This window comes from Mastigoproctus giganteus, chromosome 6 (assembly GCF_048544385.1).
Source record: "Mastigoproctus giganteus isolate SK-2022 chromosome 6, ASM4854438v1, whole genome shotgun sequence".
NCBI lineage: Eukaryota > Metazoa > Arthropoda > Arachnida > Uropygi > Thelyphonidae > Mastigoproctus > Mastigoproctus giganteus.
The window spans coordinates 21,080,500-21,100,357 of NC_143580.1; the positions used below are offsets into that span (position 1 = coordinate 21,080,500).

Genomic DNA, 19,858 nt, shown 5'->3' on the forward strand with positions numbered 1-19,858 from the left:
GCTACAGACCTAAATGAGGCAACACTGAGAATTACAAAGAATGCAGAGAAAATAAAAACAACTTTCGTAGCAGGAACAACTCAAAGTGTAATTAAAATCCATTAGATTAAGACACAAAGAATTGAAAGAGATGGAGCGGCTGTCATCTGTTTGGATAGAAAATCAACAAAAAACAAGTTTTCTTATGATAGAAGCAAAAGCATTAGCAATATTTTATTACGTAATAGTCGTAATAAAATACTTACGTATTTTATTATGATTATTTATTGTGTTTGGTAATGTTTTGGTTACAAATGTGTGTTCAATCTTGGGTGGTCGGCATCTAACCCTATTTTTCCCATAGGGCCTGTTGTTTATATTGCATGATTTTGCATTGCACGAGGGTTTTTAGGAACACAGCTATCGTGCTATACGAGGACTGACTGTATGGCCAACCAAGGTGTGTGTAATGCAGGTATGGAGATGATTGGTGTATCCAGACGCCTTATATGGTTTCCATAGTGTCCCACAAGTGCTCTATGGGATTGATATAGGGAGAGTTCGGAGGACAATCGATATGCTGGAAGTCAGAACTGTGTTCCTCAAACCATCCTACAACAAGTGCCCGATGGCTCAGCACACTGTCATCTTGGAAGACACCATCGCTATTTGGGAAAAAGTGTAATATAGCAGGGTGTACACAGTCAGCAAGCAGTTGACGATAGCAGAAACCACTGATATGTTGTATCACATGCACCAGGGGTCCAAGTTCCTGACAGTGAAACATGCCCCACACCATAAAACCACCTCCACCGCACTTTTGATACCATGCATGATGGATCAAGAGTCTCATGTTGTTGGCAGCAAATCCGTACATGACCATCCATAGTATGGAGTAAATAATGTGACTCATGCGACCAACACACCTTCTTCCAGTCTTCTAATGTTTAACATGCATGCTCTTTGCACCAGGTGAGTCTTTTACAGCAATTAACCTTGGTTAGGAGAGGATGCCATAGGGGTCTTCTGCTGGTATAACCCACACATGTGGGTTATACCATGTGTGAGCGTGCGACACATGGTCATGCCAGATATTGTTCTGGGTTGTATTGGGTAGTCAACTCTTCAATGGTGCTGCGCCTGTTTGCCTGTATGAGTCATTGGACCCAGTGCTCACCTCTAACATCAACCTTTTGCTGACCTTTGCAGTTTTGCCGTTGGGTCGTTGTTTAACCATTTTGACGCCAGTCCTGATCACTTTAACTATTGTGGCTCTTGAACACCCCACCAGTTCAGCCATTTGAGAAATCGTGGCACCAGCTCATCGAGCACCCACAATCTGTCCTTTATCAAAGTCTGATAAATCCTTCCTTTTACCCATCACACTCGGAATTTTACTACCTACTGAACCACTGACACCTTATTTATGTTATGTAGGTTTAGTTATGTATGTTATGTATGACCGTGTCATAGCCGAGAGGGTATGACCGTGCTCTGTCACCATTTAATAACGAATCTGGAGTTTTTCTTTGAGTGATTTTTTTGATAGATTCTAAGTAGTCAGAGTTCCTTAGCATTTCTTCTAGAGAACTCAAGACCTGAAGAGCAGGTTTATTATTAATCAGCACCTTAGGTTGCTGCAGTAACGTCTCACTAGGCACAGAAGACACCAGATCTGATGTTTGAGTCCCCACTTCCCTTTTGAGTATGGTTGGCTATTCTGTTAATACTTTCAAGAACATCTCAAAGCGTGCCCTTCTCTGTGCAATATTATATCCTCAATTTTCTCGAGACGTTGTACCCAGTTTTCTAGGTTTTTTTTCCTTGGCCGAGATATTTTTTTTAAAATTATTTATCTTGCTAAGACAAGTGACATTGGATACTGAATTTTTTCTTTTTATATCTCTGTTTTTGGAGTTTTCAGTACTGGGTTTAGAGATAGCAACAGATAATGGGTTACAATCTTCTACTGCTCTGGGCCTCCTCAGTTCAGGTATGCCTTACAAATCAGGTGATCCAATAATTGTATTATTATGGTTATTTCACATATTCTTTGCTTTTCTAAGTGTTTTCTTCATTGTGGTTTTCCTGTACAGAAATCCGACAGTGCCAGTGGTACAGGTCGAGGCGGGAAATTATTCCTAGAAACATTGGTGATGCATTTAGTTGGTTGAACACTGGAGGCACGTGTTGGACTGTCACTTTTTTTTTATTTTGTTTTATTTGGTTTTTAGGAACATTAGCAACTAAGGCCATAGTGCTCCATGATATGCGGTGATCATTCCCTGACCTTTCCCGTATTTTGTGGTGAGGGGCTCGAACCCCGGTCTAATCAAGAAGCCTGTGCTACGCACTGCTGCTCCTTTCCACCTGGCTATGGAGGTGCGGACTGTCACTTAAACATTTTAATTGTCCACATTCCTTTCATGCACAGCTAGAGGATTTAGATTTCTTCATGCTGTTAGGTCAAATTGTCCACATTCCTTTCATGCACAGCTAGAGGGTTTAGATTTCTTCATGCTGTTAGGTCAAATGGAAATTTTCGAACAATTGTTTACAAGCACTAAGGATACTTGTAGGGTATATCTATACTTAAATGGAGTAGGAATTTGACTTGAGGGAAATTCCTAAGGGAATTGGATTATCCCAACTGCAGTCGAAACTAACACTCTTGACCCTGGAAGTCTATTGTACCCGAATTCTGGCAAGCAGCAGTAACATTATCGGCCGTCTAATATTAAATTTAAAAACTGAAAACTTGCACTGTACCTGTTACTTGTATAATGAAATGGAAAGCATTGACATACAGCTAACACTTCCTGGATTCTGTGAATGCCAAATATGGGTCAATTTGGTGAAGCTAATATAAAAACATTTTAACTAAACTGGGAGCACAGAAATATGCGACCTAACACTTCCAACACTATAGATACTTCCATGGGCACTGTTCTTCTGAATTGGCTTCCATAATTCCTGCTCTCTCTTCCAAAGCAATCCAAACACGAGCCGCAACTAGTCATCATCCTTTTACTGTCCAACTTCAACCGCACAGAAACAACTTTTCCTCTTCCTCATTTATTCATTCAACTTAAGTTCTGGAACAATCTTCCTTCATACGTATTTCCTGAAAATTACAATCTACAGAAGTTCAAGTCTAATGTCAATAAATATCTTCCTACATCTTCTCAACCTTCAACCCATGCATACTAATAAGTACTATAGGTTCTAATACCTCTCATGTTTGGGGTTTTCATATATATATATATATATATAAAAAAAATCAATTCTTCAACAGTATCATTCTTCAACTTCCTCCTAAGCTCAAATGTTTACTTTATTGAACAATCTGAGCCTATTTACCATTCCTACAGTTAGAGAAAACTTCATTACAGGCTCAATCAATGATATTTATGTCTGCAAGGATGTTGAATTACTTCCAAAATTGTTTCAGAGTTACTCTTCATCTTTAATTTCACTGAATGCTCTGCAAAATGTTCACTTATGGTAACGATACTTAAAATTTGTGATGATATCCTGATCCATAAATCGTAACAGTGCACTTTGGTGGTATGAAAAAACTTAAATTTTCCTTCAGACAAACCTTCTAGAGCATTATCCAAAACTAGCAACACTTTGCAAAATTATTTTTAGTGCAATATTTACCACTAACAGCTAAGTAAAAATAATCAAACTATTCTTGAAATTCTTCTTATATGCTAACAAGAACTAGTAACAGCTGAGTAAAAATAATTCAAAACCACTCTTGAAAAACTTATTTGTTTTCAAAAGAACAGGTGACATTGACATCAAGTAGGCCTTTAACCATTTCATTAGTGACTTTGTAAAACATGCCTGCCTTCAGCCTAGTGAGGTTTCTGCTAGAGCTGGCTCAGTAGACAAAATTTTTTTATAAAATTCTTAAAATATTGTAAAAATAAAAACTTTGGACCTAAATGCTTTTAAATATTAAAATCTGTTCTTATTCAAACCTGGCTGCCCAACATTAGAGTGAAATTATTGGCAAAATTCAAATCAGAAATTCTTAAAAAATTCATAAAAAAAAAAAAAAAAAATATTTTAATAAGTTTTATTACCGTATTTCCCCATGTATAAGACACCTTTTTTTGAAAAATTTGGGGTCTAAAAACTGGGTGCATGTGGTTGTAGATTTTTTACTTGCATTTCCCGCTTTTTCGCACTCATTGTTTCGCACTTGTTACCAGTATATTAGGTTATGTTTTGCCACGTTCTGCCCAGAAATGGCTCAGAAAAGATTTTCGTACAGTGCTGAATTCAAGTTAAAAGTGACCCAGTTTGCAAAAGTGAATGGAAATCGTGCTGCTGAACGTAAGTTTGGTCCTCCTCCAACCGAGAAAACAATCCGAGACGGGCTACGGGAAGAAGAAACCCTACTGAAACCGCCCACGGCAGAAGAAGGCCATGAGAGGCAAGTCAGCAAAATGGCCTGATTTAGAGAGGGAATTGAAGATACGGATTGAAGAGCAAAGAGCAATTGAAATTCCTGGTTCAAGCATGAGGCACGAATTGCTGATGAAAAAGAAGTTTCTGATTTCAAAGGAGTACACAATTGGTGCTTCATGTTCATGAAACGGAATGGACTAAGCATGCGTACACGCACCAGACTTGCCCAAAAGATGCCTGAAAGCTATGAGCAGAAGGTCCTTGAATTTCATCGTTTTGTCATTCAATGTCGGAAGACACATCAGTTTGAGTTGGAAAAGATTGCAAATATGGACGAAGTCCCCCTTCAATTTGATGTCCCAAGTAACAGAACTGTTGATAAGAAGGGGGTGAAAACTGTAACTGTGAAGACAAGTGGACACGAAAAGAGCCATTATACAGTTGTTCTAGCTTGTTGTGCCGATGGAACCAAGCTGCCTCCTATGCTGATTTTCAAACGCAAAACAATGCCAAAAGAAGACATTCCTCGAGGAGTGATTATCCACGTTCATGACAAGAGTTAGATGGATCAGGATGGGATGAAGATCTGGTTTGAGAAAGTTTGGAGCAGGAGACCAGGTGGACTCTTACGCAAACCTGCTCTATTGGTGCTTGATCAGTTCAGGGCACACATAACAAAAAACACAAAGAAGATTGCTGCAGAGCAAAAAACAAAACTTGCTATCATACCTGGAGGCTTGACATCCCAGCTCCAACCACTTAATGTTAGCATTAACAAATGGAATCAATGGATGAAATCTTCTGGGGATAATTTGACACCAGCAGGAAGAGTGAAGAAACCAACTATAGGAGAGGTTTTTACCTGGGTGAAAAGATCCTGGGATAATATCAAGATTGAGATCGTTGTCAAGTCATTTAAGAAGTGTGGCATTTCAAATGCCATAGATGGAACAGAGGATGAGGCAATATATGAAGACAGTGATTCGTCATCAGACACAGATGAGGTCAAGCTAATGGATGGGAGTTTTGACAGTGATGAGGAGTTGTATGAATTTTACGATGAATAAAACTTGAGTTCAATAACTTTATGTAATACATTTTTTTTTCAAATTTCGGGACCCAAAATTAAGGTGCGTCTTATACATGGGGAAATACGGTATATTTATTTTAATAAGTAATACATGTCATCTTCATTATACTACATTATCATAAACATAAATAAAGATGTGATTGAAGAATTAAGAAACCAAAAACTACTATATCATTTTCTTACGTGAAAATCTTTTGAGAATACATCAAAATAATGATTATTCCCCCCTACTTACTCACTTGCCCACCCACCCCTACACACACAGTGCGACAAAACAAAATTAAATGAAATTAAAGCAAAAGCCATAATAAGCCAAGACTGACAGAACTGAAATATATTTTTACCTATCACTGGGAGCAGGTACTGGGCCTATGTCAGGGCAGGGGTCTCCTAAAAGCCCTCTCAGAGTTAATGCCACACCCTCAGCAAGTGAAGACAAGCAATAGCCACCCTAAAAGAAAAGAAGAAGATCAAAAACAATATTTAGCCAATAGAGACATTACACTACATTAGTTAAAATAGAGCTTTCCATCTGCTTTTACATAAACTATTTATAATTTTAATCTATTTTAGCCTAATCTAATAGATTATAACAGATTAAAATTATAAACTTTCAAGGTGTATTATTAAATATTTTTTTAAATTTGGAATAATTTATGTGGAAAATGTCTGAACTTTTTTGAAAATTGAATTTTATATGCTATTATAATTCTGTTATTTATATGCTATATTATTCAGTATTACAGCATGTCTAGATAATACTGCAGGGACTGTAGATCTGTAAAATGGAATTTCGATATACTAAGGTAGATACCTCTAACTTGTTTGTTTTTGAATTCAGCCAAGGTATACTTGACAATGGTAGCAGAATTTTAAGCATTAAAAATTTTAGCAACTTTAAGGATAGAAAAATTGTCAAGCACAGAAAACTGTCAGAGATAACAGTTACATTAACCCAAGCAAATTTTGTCATTTATTTTTTACATTAGTAATAATGCATTAATAATAATAATAATGTCCTATTATTATTATTATAATAATAGGACAATTCTATAATTAAAAAATCCTTTTTATTGAAATGTGACACAATTTTATTGGGAGGACCTGCCACTACTAACCAGCACTGTATATTTTTGTAGAAGGGCAAAATAAACCTACTAACAAAGCATTTCAGAAAACCATATCGAAACCTACCTGTATGATACTGTAATAACAAATAATAATAATAAACAAGCCGTATTTTTGAATTACACCACAGTTTTACTGTGTAATCTCATTAGCACTGGAAAAATAAAAACTAAGAGGAAAAACTGAATTAAAATGGAGAGGGTGAGTGAAAGGCTCCAAAACTGCATTCAATGTTTAAGGGTAGAACACTAATTATTCAGTCAAATATAACAACACGAGTGCTGAAAAGCCAAAAAACAAACATTAAAAATGTGAATAAAAACAGAACCAAATATTCACCATTTATGAAACACGCTATGAAAAAATCGCTGCTAATTTTTTTTTTAAAAATGCAAATAAAAATAGAATTGAATATTCATCATCTATTAAACAAAACAATGTCTGAATATATAAACAACCTTGTGCATTTACCTGTTACATAATTTTTTGGAACCTCTCCAATTCTGCATTTACTGCTTCAATACTGAGTTTGATACAGCCCATCAGTAATGGAAATGTCACAAAGGAATGGTTCTTTGATTCTGGATGGGAAATTCTTTGAAGCCTGTCTAGAGGCTATAAGGTGGCAGCCCCACCACTAGACTTACCCCGCGAAAGGCTGGTAACCTATCCAGGGGACATTCTAAATGCTCGAAATAAGCTCAAGGGAAAAAACTGGACGGATCTCAAGGATAACGACCTAGGCAATGGATATAGGACTACGATTAAGGAACTTAAAGTAGCAACTTGGAACGTTAGGGGAATAAATCACAAATTAGATGAATTGACCATGGAACTAGAAAATAGAAATATTGACATAGCAGTCATTACCAAAACAAAAAAGAAGAACAAAGGATCCAAAGAAATAGGTAACTTCATAATGATATACTCCGGCGTACCAAGTGAAATGTGGGCATCATTGGGAGTTACTGTTATAATAAAGAAAGAATGGGAAAACAAAATATTAGACTACTCTTCGATATCGCCCAGAATATTGAAATTAAGACTAAAAATTCTATCTTATACAATAACAATGATTGGCATCTACGCACAAGTGGACGGCAACATTGATGAAACCACAGAATTTTATGACGAATTACAACAGATCATAGACCAAACTAACAAAACCGAGTATCTCATACTAGCAGGAGATTTTAATGCAAGGGTTGGTGCTCAATCAGTAGACAAATGTATAGGATCAGAAGGCGAACCCGTGGTCAACAATAATGGAAGACGCCTGATAAGACTTCTGCATTTTTAATAAACTTAAAATTACAAATACTTTTTTTCAGACACAATAATATCCATAAATTCACATGGGAAGCAAGAAACACAAAGTCTATAATAGATTATATTATCATTAATGAAAATTTAAATGACAAAATTAGAGACACTAGAGTATTCAGAGGCAGTGAAATTGACAGTGATCACTGCCTAGTAGAAAGCACTTTCAAAATAAAAAGAAATTGTCTTAATGAAAAGAAGAAAACACCAACAAAAACTACTAAGAAATTAAAAATACATTTGTTGGAAGACGAAAGCACTAAATTCCTGTATGAAAGTCGATTGAAAGATAAACTCAAATCAGATGAAAGTGATAATGTTGAAAATCTAGTCAAACATGAAAAAATCAATTCTGGGAGCTGCTGAAGAAAGTCTTGGATATAAACCTATAAAAAATAAAAACTGGCTAAGAACTTGGAATGAAGAATTGAAACAAATAATCAATGAGAAAAAAAGACCTATAAACTGTTCCTACAAACTAAAGACCTACATCTACACATAAAATATAAAAAGCTTAGAGCAGAAGTCAGAAAACTAACCAGAAGAATCCGACAAGACGACTGGGATAAATTTGCTAAATCTTTAGAACATGATATCACGGGCCCACAGAGAAGAGGTTTTAAAATTTTTAAGAAATTACAACTAGACACAAATGATCAAATAAAAACCAACTCCATCTCCCAAGCAGAATGGAAGCAACACTATTCCAAACTATGGTATAACCCAGGCACGAGGGAATTGGAAGATGAATCTGTGATAACCAAGGCACCTCCGTAGCCAGGTGGGCAGGAGCAGCAGTGTGTGGCACACACACCTTGATTAGACTGGGGTTTGAGCCTGTGACCACCAAATACATAGGATGCGGCAAGGTCAGGGAATGACCACCGCATATCCCTGGAGCAATATGGCCTCAGTTGCTAATGCTCCTAAAAACCAAATAACAACAACTGCGATAACCAAAGGTGAAGAAAACATAACAATGGAAGAACTACAGTAAATATTACAAAAATCAAAAACCAAAAAAGCCCAGGAATAGACAATTTTAATGTAGAACTATTTAAATATGGGGGCACCTTACTAAAAAACACACTACTAAAATTATTTAACATCATATGGCATAAGCAACAGACACCCAAAGATTGGGAAACAGGAATAGTAATCAATTTACACAAAAAAGGCTCCAGAAATAACCCTAACAACTACAGAGGGATAACACTGCTGTCAACTGCTGCAAAGCTATACTCTAATATACTAAAGAATAAACTTAATAAATAAAGTGAACAATTCTTAGAAGAAGAACAATGTGGGTTCAGAAAAGGGAGAAGCACAATAGATGCCATTTTCTCACTACAACAAATTTTGGAGAAAAGAAGAGAATTCAATCTACAACATTTCTGCTCTTTATTGATTATGAAAAAGCATATGACAATATAAACCGGGAAAAATTTTTGCAGATTCTACGTGAAGAAAATATCCCAACCCAACTCCATAAAGCGATCTAAAGCCTATATAAAAACCCAAAAGTCTGTATAAAATATTCTAATGGCCAACTATCAGACCCAATTAACACCAATAAAGGAGTGAAACAAGGATGTGGACCATCACCAAATTTATTTAATATCTACATCAATAAAATTCTTAAAGAATGGAAACAAACAATTAACAATGGAATACAGTTGAACACCAGGAGTAAAATCCAAACTATATTATATGCTGATGATCAAGTTATAATTGCAAAATCCGAAGATGAACTACAGATAGCAGCAAATGAACTTAATAAAATAGGTAAAAAGTACGAGATGAAAATCTCCACCTCAAAAACAAAATCAATGGGATTATGTGGAAAAAACATACAAAGAGTCAAAATTGTTATTGATGATAAAATAATAGAACAAATATCTGACTTCACCTATTTGCAGATTCTACGAGTATTCAGAGGCAGTGAAATTGACAGTGAAATGAAATTTAATATCAAATGAAGGGAAAGACAACCACACTAAACTACACAAATATAATAAAATGAATGGAATGATTAAGGGCCACTTCGGAAAACAAATGACAACTGAAACAAAATTACGACTGCACAATATCACTTCAAAACCAGCCCTCTTCTACAGCTGTGAGACTTGGGTCATAAATAAGAAATATGCACACAAACTAGAAGCAGCACAAATGAGATTTTTAAGACCATTATTAGGCTTTACAAGATTAGACCACCAAAGAAATTTAGATATCAGCGAGAAATTAAAAGTAGATAACATAGTAAATGACATAAAATGGTATCAGGAAAAATGGATCAGCCACATAGAAAGAATGAACCCAGACCGGATCCCAAAATTAGCCTTTAACTACAAACCTACAGGCAAGAGAGATGTTGGTTGACCAAGACAATGATGGCGAGATCAAGACAACCTCCAAGAGCTACAATGGAATAGGTCTTAAAAGACCTAAACCGGACCGAGTTCGTGATGATGATGATGATAATTTTTTGGAACCTCTCCAAGTCCGCATTTACTGCTTCAATACTGAGTTCGATACAGCTCATCAGTAATGGAAATGTCACAAAGGAATGGTACTTTGATTCCGGATGGGAAATTCTTTGAAGTGGAGAGAAATAAAGAGAATAGAGGGCAAGCCAATGGAGACAGGCGATTGAATGTGATTTGCAGCATTGTAAGAAGATTGTGAAGCCAGTTCATAAACCTATAAACTGTCTCTAAGACCTATCCAGGACTACTGCCACGGTTTTCTATTTACTTTTTTACTGACATTAAAATGTATATAAAAAAAATATACAAACAATGCTTCTCTCCTCGTGTAAGTTTGAAGAAATTCATGTGGCAACTATCCAGTTGCCACATGAATTTCTTCAAACTGTTAGCCTCAACTACCTGAAGAGGCAACCTGTTCCAGTAATCAACAATCTGGTCAAAACCATTTCCTCTATAATTTAAATTCATGGCCTCTAGTTCTGGGATTCTTTATAACAATGAAAATGCTGCCTCATTCATTTTACAAACCCCCTCTCAGAACCTTATAAACCTCAATCAGGTCCCCTCAAAGGTGCTTGGTTGCCAAACTCTGTAGCCCACATAAGAGTCTTTCCTCATACAGTCATCCTTTTGCTGATCTTACCATACTAGATGCTCATCTTTGGGTCCTTTCAAGAAGCTCAATGTCTTTTTTTAGATGAGGTCTACATACTTGGACATAATATTCCAAATGCGGTCTTACAATTGCCTTATACAATGGGATTATCACTTCCCTTTCTCTACAGGATAATATTCGATAAATCATTGATAGGACATCATGGTCTTTCCTAGCCACCTGTTTACACTGCTCAGAAAACTTCATATCTGCCAGTATAACTCCTTCCAGATACCTTTCACCCTCCACTGTTTTTAATTCAACCCCACCAAGTGTATAATTTATTTGTGGGTTACCATTCTACCGTGCACGACCCTGAATTTTGCTACATTAAAACATAGCTACCACTTCTCTGACCATTTTTGAAGTCTCTTCAAGTCCCTGAAGAAGTGCTATTTGGCACTCATCATTAATGACTCTCCCAATTTTTGCATCGCCTGAAAATTTTGACATTATGCCCTTTATCCCTCCGTTGATGCCATTTATGAAAATCAGAAACAACAGAGTCCAAGAACCAATCCTTGTGAAGGATTGGTTCTTCACAAGGATTGGTTCTTCTGAAGAATAACCATTGATCACAAAACTCACTGCCTTCTGCCCTGCAGTCACCCTGAAATCCATCTTAGAATCTTTTCTGTAATCCCAACATGTTTCACCTTATACAGTAAGCTCTCATGAGGGAGTGAGTAAAATGTTTTGCCAAAATCCAGATAAACTATACTGAAATTGTTTTCTACATTCAGCTCATTAGCATTAGTTGAGGCATATAATACAAGAAAGCAAGCTTATACAACATCAGCCGAAAAAAAAAAAAAAAAAACCCTTTCCATTTCACCCATCTGGTAACTCCAAATGTTTGTCTAGTTCAGACTTAAATTTATTTAAGCTATCAACTTCCACAACAACAGATGGAAGTCTGTTCCCACAATCAACTACCCATTGGCTAAAGGCAAACTTCTGCACATCTATTCTACAAATGTCTTTTGTCAGTTTGAATCTATGCCCCCTCAGGTTCTTAATCTGAGCAAGCAGAAGTATCCCATTAGCATTGAGCCTGATCAAACTGTTCAAGGCCTTGTAAACCTCAATCAGATCACCTCACAGGTGCCGAGTCTCCAAATGCTGCAACTGGCAGAATTTAAGCCTCTCTTGGTAAGAGCACCCCGTTGTTCCTCTCACCAATCTTGTTGCCCTTCTCTCTACTCATTCTAACAACTCTCCATCCTTCCTGAAATGAGGCCTCCAGTGGCCATTGCCTTATATAAAGGGATAACACACCATAACCTGTTCTGGCAGCCCATCTGCACTGCTCAGAGAACTTTATATCTAACTACACAATTGCCCTCAGGTCTTGTTCGTTCTCAACCTCCGAGTGTAGTACCACACGGTTGGTACGTTTCTCTTGGGTTACTGCTACCCATATGCAGTACTTTGCATTTGTCAATATTAAACTTCAGTATTGCCACTTCTCAGCCCATCTACCTAACTTTTCTAGATCTTGTTGCAGTAGCATACTGTCTTTACTATCATTAACAACCCTCCTAACCTTTGTATCATCTGCAAACAGACATTAAGCCTGATATACCCTCATTGATATCATTAATAAATACAAAAAACAACAATGGGCACAGCACTGAACCCTGGGGGACTCCACTAATAACATTAGTGCACATAGAGCAGTGTCCATTTATTACCACTCTCTGCCATCTCCCACTCAACCATCCTTTTATCCATTGCAATAACTTGCCCTTAATGCCATACCGCCCAATTTGTACAGCAGTCTTCCATGTGCAACAGTATCAAAAGCTTTCCTGAAATCCAAGTATACGATATAAAATTATTTTCTGCATCCAGTTCCTTTGTGACCACATCGTAGTATCCAATAAAATTGGTCAGACAAGACTTCCCCTTAACAAACCCATGTTGTGTCTGAACTATTACTGCAGTCTTGTCTAGGTGATCCTACATCACTTCTTTAACCAGCGACTTCATTATTTCCCCAGAACAGAAGTTAAACTAAGGTCTATAATTATTTGTGTCACCCTTTGAACCCACTTTGTGAATTGGGAATACATTTGCACATCTCCAGTCCACGGAGACCTCCACTGAATCTAAGGTTGCTTTCATAATTAAGGCTAAGGGTTTACGTACTTCCCTCGTTGCCTCCTTCAATATAACTGGATAGGCCCCAGGTGCCCCAAAGTAACTGTTGGGTAACAATTTCCCCTCCACTTTGCTCTCCATTATTACAAAATCATTTAGCTCCCTGTTAGAGTTTAGTAAACTTCTGTCCTTCCCTTCCTTACAGAATTCCTCATGTGTGAATGAAGATGTAAAATACTCATTCAGTTTGTCGGCTATCTGAGTAGGATCATCAACAGTCGAAACATCGAGTGGACTAATCAGATTCATCCCCTTCATTCTAGAGTTTACATAAGTCTTTGTTGTTTTTCTTAGCTTCCTTTGCCAAGGATTTCTCGTAATCAGCCTTTGCTTGCCTAACCTCCTTTGTGACTTGATTACAGATTAGCTTATATCAGCCATAGGCTTCTGTGTCACCTGATAATTTATATGCATTTCACATATTTTTCTTCTCTGAAACGAGCCTCATTAGCTCATATAACATCCATTAAGGTCTAAATCTTGAACAGTATTTCTTAGTTTGTATAAGATTATTACTTGAAGGCTTGAGTAACTGTGTCAAAGTAACTGATGGGTAACTGTGTCAAAGTAACTGATGGGTAACTGTGTCAAAGATCAGTAGTCAGATAATGATACAGATGATCTTTATCATTATCTGACCCAAACTCAGGATGAAACTTATTTTAGAGCTCACTGAATTTACAGGAGAGCTTGTATTTAGGCATACTATCTACAGAAAGCTTCACAAGAGGGGTCTGTATGCACAGCTATCTATGTTCCTCTGACCCCAATATTAAAAAAAAACCCATTCAAATTAGTGCCCACATGTCATCTAATCTCAGGAGTAATCTGTCACTGTGTTTTTCACTGATGAGCCAAAATACAATCTTTATTCCAAATCCCGATGCATATTTATCTAGGGACTGGAAAATACAAATAAATGTCAAGGAATCAAAACGCACTGTTTCTTTCACACACAGAAAGATGTATAATGTCTAGTCAAGAGTGATTTATCGAAACAATGTGAACAATTTCTTTAGTTTCAAAAGATAAAGCAGACTAAAAGCACACAATGCCTTTACATGGATTTATAAATAGGTTTGCTAGAGAAACTTAGAAATGGCTACTCTTACCCTTCCTTTTTCCTTGTATTTCAGTTTTTGCTATTTAAAAGTCATCTACAAAAACAATTTTCTAACAAATGATCGTTATTTACAAGTATTACCTAGGATGTTAAATAGTTTCAACAATACTATTAATCAATGTTCAGAAATAACTAGATGTTGAAAAGTATATTTTTATTACATAGCATGTATTAAACAGAAAAATAAACTTATATATAAATAAGACTCTCAAGCCTTTGAATCATCTGTGGCTCTCAGATTTATTTGGTTTTACACTTTTGCTATAGTACAACCTTTTATATTTAAATCACCATAAAAACATGAGAATAGCCTTTTATTTCAACTCTTGCCATAATACAGATTTATTACAAAGTAGCTTAACAATTTTTAGTCATAATTATGAGAGTTTCCTTGGACTCAGGAGACCATGGACTGAACATGTGCAAATTTTTTATTTATTTGGTGAGCAACTAAGGCCATATTGCTCCAGGGATATGCGGTGGTCATTCCCCGACCTTTCTGCATCCTCCGTATTTGGTGGTCACGGGCTTGAACCCCGGTCTAATCAAGAAGCGTGTGCTACGCACTGCTGCTCCTGCCCACTTGGCTACGGATGCATCGGAGATGTGCAAATGTGAACCCAATTCACAAAGGAGGATCAAAGGGCGACAAGTAATTACAGACCTGTTAGTTTAACTTCTGTTCCACAGAAATTAATGGAGGCACTGGTTAAAGAAGCACTGCAGGATGATCTAGACAAGACCAGTTACAGCTCAGACACAGCACGGTTTTGTTAAGGGGTCGTCTTGTCTGACCAATTTGATTGTATACTATGATGTGGTCAAAGGAACTGGATGCAGGGAATAACTTTGATATCATATATTTGGAGCTTAGAAAAGCTTTTGATACTGTTGCACATGGAAGACTGCTGCACAAATTTGAGCAGTGTGGCATTGGAGGCAAATTGCTATGATATGGTCACAAAGGAACTTTTTTTTTTTTTTTTTTTTGGTAGTTGTTGGCACATTGGCTTCTGTGGCCATAATGCACCTCCCAAGGTTTTTGCAGTATTTTGATCCAAGACCGAGGTGGGATTCGAACCCGCGACCTTTTGGTTGCCAGGCAGGCACTTTATCCACCCGGCTAGCTCGGTCGGCCACAAAGGAACTGGATGCAAAGAATAATTTTGATATCATATACTTGGAGTTTAAAAAATCTTTTGGTACTGCTGCACACGGAAGACTATTGTACAAATAGAGCAGTTTGGCAATAACGGCAAATTGCTGCTATGTATAAAGGGATGGTCGAGTGGGAGAAGAGAGAGAATGGTAATCAAATGATACTGCTCTTCGTGGACTAATGTTATTAGTGGAGTCTCTCAGGGTTCAGTGTTGGGTCCGTTGTTGTTTTCTGAATTTATTAATGATACTGATGATGGTATATCAGGCTTAATGTCCAAGTTTGCAGACGATATGAAGGCTGGCAGGGTTGTTAATGAGAATAATGACAGTACACTGCTGCAACAGAATCTAGAAAAGTTCAGCAGATGGGCTGAGAGGTGGCAACTGAAGTTTAACACTGACAAATGTAAAGTACTGCATATGGGGAGCAGTAACCCTACAGAAACATATCAACTGTGTGGTACTACAATGACAGTGGTAGAGAATGAAAAGGATCTAGGAGTAATTGTGCAGGCAGATATGAAATTTTCTGAGCAGTGCAGACGGTCTGCAAGAGTAGCTCATGGTGTCTTGTCAATGACATACAGGAATTTTTCTAGCAGGGATAAGGAGGTGATTATTCCCTTGTATAAGGCAATGGTCAGGCCACACCTTGAGTACTGTATAAGGCCTGGAGGCCTCATTTTAGGAAGGATGTAGAGATGCTGGAGCAAGTGCAGAGAAGGGCAACAAGATTAGTGAATGGAACAAAGGGTTGCTCTTACAAAGAAAGGCTTAAGTTTTGTAAATTGCAGTGTCTGGAGATTAGGCACCTGCGAAATGGTCTGATTGAGGTGTATAAAGCCTTGAATGGTTTGAGCATGCTCAATGCTGATGGGATTCTTCCTCTTGCTCAGAATAATTGCCTGAGAGGGCATCAATTTAAATTGAGGAAAGACAGTTGTAAGATAGATGTGTGGAAGTTTGCCAATAGCCAGCATGTAGTTGATTGATGGAACAAACTTCCATCTGTTGTTGTAGAAGTTGATAACTTAAATAGATTCAAAGCAGAACTAGACCAACATTTGGAGCGAGTGAATGGGTGAAATTAAGGTTTTTTTTTTTTTTTTTTTGCTGATGTTATATAAGCCTGCTTTCTTGCATCATGTACCTTTACTAATGCTAATGCTAACAACTTTGTATGCTGATAGCAACGTTGTAGATAAAATTAATGAGTATATGGTAATACAGAAAGCCTGTCGCAATAGTATTTTTTTTTTTTTTAAATTAGTCATGTCTGCTCCTAATAAAAGCACTGAGTGTGCTATTGATAAAATGGCAGATTTCACTGGTATCCAAAAAAGTGCAGTGTGTTCTTTGATTTGAGGAAACAAAGTCAGAAAAAATAGTTCAGATTTCACACTTGTTTTAACAAAGAATCCTTCTGGCAGAAATTTCACCAGGCAGACCAAGTGTGAGATGAAACAGTGGAGGAAATGAGTTATAAGTTCCTCAGAAGAGTGAAAAAAATCAATGACATGAACTGGGTCTGCTGCAACAAACCACCTGGTAGGAGCTATTAGGGAAAGATTTCAGCTGAAGTCTTACTGCTATCAAGTATTTGTGATTGCTTACTGATAAACAATCAATCACAAATATGCAGAAAGAATGAAATGTACCAATTTCTGTGTGGATATGCAGGCAAGGCATGGTGAGAATGACCTGCCTGAGTATTATCATGTTCAGTGATGAATACATATTTCACATTAGTGGCTATGTGTAATATGAACACATTCAAATTTGCATTTGTCAATATTAAACTTCAGTATTGCCACTTCTCAGCCCATCTACCTAACTTTTCTAGATCTTGTTGCAGTAGCATACTGTCTTTACTATCATTAACAACCCTCCTAACCTTTGTATCATCTGCAAACAGACATTAAGCCTGATATACCCTCATTGATATCATTAATAAATACAAAAAACAACAATGGGCACAGCACTGAACCCTGGGGGACTCCACTAATAACATTAGTGCACATAGAGCAGTGTCCATTTATTACCACTCTCTGCCATCTCCCACTCAACCATCCTTTTATCCATTGCAATAACTTGCCCTTAATGCCATACCGCCCAATTTGTACAGCAGTCTTCCATGTGCAACAGTATCAAAAGCTTTCCTGAAATCCAAGTATACGATATAAAATTATTTTCTGCATCCAGTTCCTTTGTGACCACATCGTAGTATCCAATAAAATTGGTCAGACAAGACTTCCCCTTAACAAACCCATGTTGTGTCTGAACTATTACTGCAGTCTTGTCTAGGTGATCCTACATCACTTCTTTAACCAGCGACTTCATTATTTCCCCAGAACAGAAGTTAAACTAAGGTCTATAATTATTTGTGTCACCCTTTGAACCCACTTTGTGAATTGGGAATACATTTGCACATCTCCAGTCCACGGAGACCTCCACTGAATCTAAGGTTGCTTTCATAATTAAGGCTAAGGGTTTACGTACTTCCCTCGTTGCCTCCTTCAATATAACTGGATAGGCCCCAGGTGCCCCAAAGTAACTGTTGGGTAACAATTTCCCCTCCACTTTGCTCTCCATTATTACAAAATCATTTAGCTCCCTGTTAGAGTTTAGTAAACTTCTGTCCTTCCCTTCCTTACAGAATTCCTCATGTGTGAATGAAGATGTAAAATACTCATTCAGTTTGTCGGCTATCTGAGTAGGATCATCAACAGTCGAAACATCGAGTGGACTAATCAGATTCATCCCCTTCATTCTAGAGTTTACATAAGTCTTTGTTGTTTTTCTTAGCTTCCTTTGCCAAGGATTTCTCGTAATCAGCCTTTGCTTGCCTAACCTCCTTTGTGACTTGATTACAGATTAGCTTATATCAGCCATAGGCTTCTGTGTCACCTGATAATTTATATGCATTTCACATATTTTTCTTCTCTGAAACGAGCCTCATTAGCTCATATAACATCCATTAAGGTCTAAATCTTGAACAGTATTTCTTAGTTTGTATAAGATTATTACTTGAAGGCTTGAGTAACTGTGTCAAAGTAACTGATGGGTAACTGTGTCAAAGTAACTGATGGGTAACTGTGTCAAAGATCAGTAGTCAGATAATGATACAGATGATCTTTATCATTATCTGACCCAAACTCAGGATGAAACTTATTTTAGAGCTCACTGAATTTACAGGAGAGCTTGTATTTAGGCATACTATCTACAGAAAGCTTCACAAGAGGGGTCTGTATGCACAGCTATCTATGTTCCTCTGACCCCAATATTAAAAAAAAACCCATTCAAATTAGTGCCCACATGTCATCTAATCTCAGGAGTAATCTGTCACTGTGTTTTTCACTGATGAGCCAAAATACAATCTTTATTCCAAATCCCGATGCATATTTATCTAGGGACTGGAAAATACAAATAAATGTCAAGGAATCAAAACGCACTGTTTCTTTCACACACAGAAAGATGTATAATGTCTAGTCAAGAGTGATTTATCGAAACAATGTGAACAATTTCTTTAGTTTCAAAAGATAAAGCAGACTAAAAGCACACAATGCCTTTACATGGATTTATAAATAGGTTTGCTAGAGAAACTTAGAAATGGCTACTCTTACCCTTCCTTTTTCCTTGTATTTCAGTTTTTGCTATTTAAAAGTCATCTACAAAACAATTTTCTAACAAATGATCGTTATTTACAAGTATTACCTAGGATGTTAAATAGTTTCAACAATACTATTAATCAATGTTCAGAAATAACTAGATGTTGAAAAGTATATTTTTATTACATAGCATGTATTAAACAGAAAAATAAACTTATATATAAATAAGACTCTCAAGCCTTTGAATCATCTGTGGCTCTCAGATTTATTTGGTTTTACACTTTTGCTATAGTACAACCTTTTATATTTAAATCACCATAAAAACATGAGAATAGCCTTTTATTTCAACTCTTGCCATAATACAGATTTATTACAAAGTAGCTTAACAATTTTTAGTCATAATTATGAGAGTTTCCTTGGACTCAGGAGACCATGGACTGAACATGTGCAAATTTTTTATTTATTTGGTGAGCAACTAAGGCCATATTGCTCCAGGGATATGCGGTGGTCATTCCCCGACCTTTCTGCATCCTCCGTATTTGGTGGTCACGGGCTTGAACCCCGGTCTAATCAAGAAGCGTGTGCTACGCACTGCTGCTCCTGCCCACTTGGCTACGGATGCATCGGAGATGTGCAAATGTGAACCCAATTCACAAAGGAGGATCAAAGGGCGACAAGTAATTACAGACCTGTTAGTTTAACTTCTGTTCCACA

The 19,858-nt window shown here is 37.0% G+C and overlaps 1 protein-coding gene across 5 annotated transcripts in view; it reads right to left on the bottom strand.

The window, feature by feature from the left end:
* The window catches only part of LOC150084061 (protein deacetylase HDAC6-like), a 463,437-nt gene that overhangs the window by 231,489 nt on the left and 212,090 nt on the right, over positions 1-19,858 (bottom strand). For all 5 annotated transcript variants that reach the window (XM_090375877.1, XM_090375876.1, XM_090375878.1 and 2 more), the window contains one exon: positions 5,836-5,942. In XM_090375877.1, the coding sequence (XP_090232003.1) occupies positions 5,836-5,942 (107 nt within the window). The remainder of the gene's footprint in view (positions 1-5,835; positions 5,943-19,858) is intronic.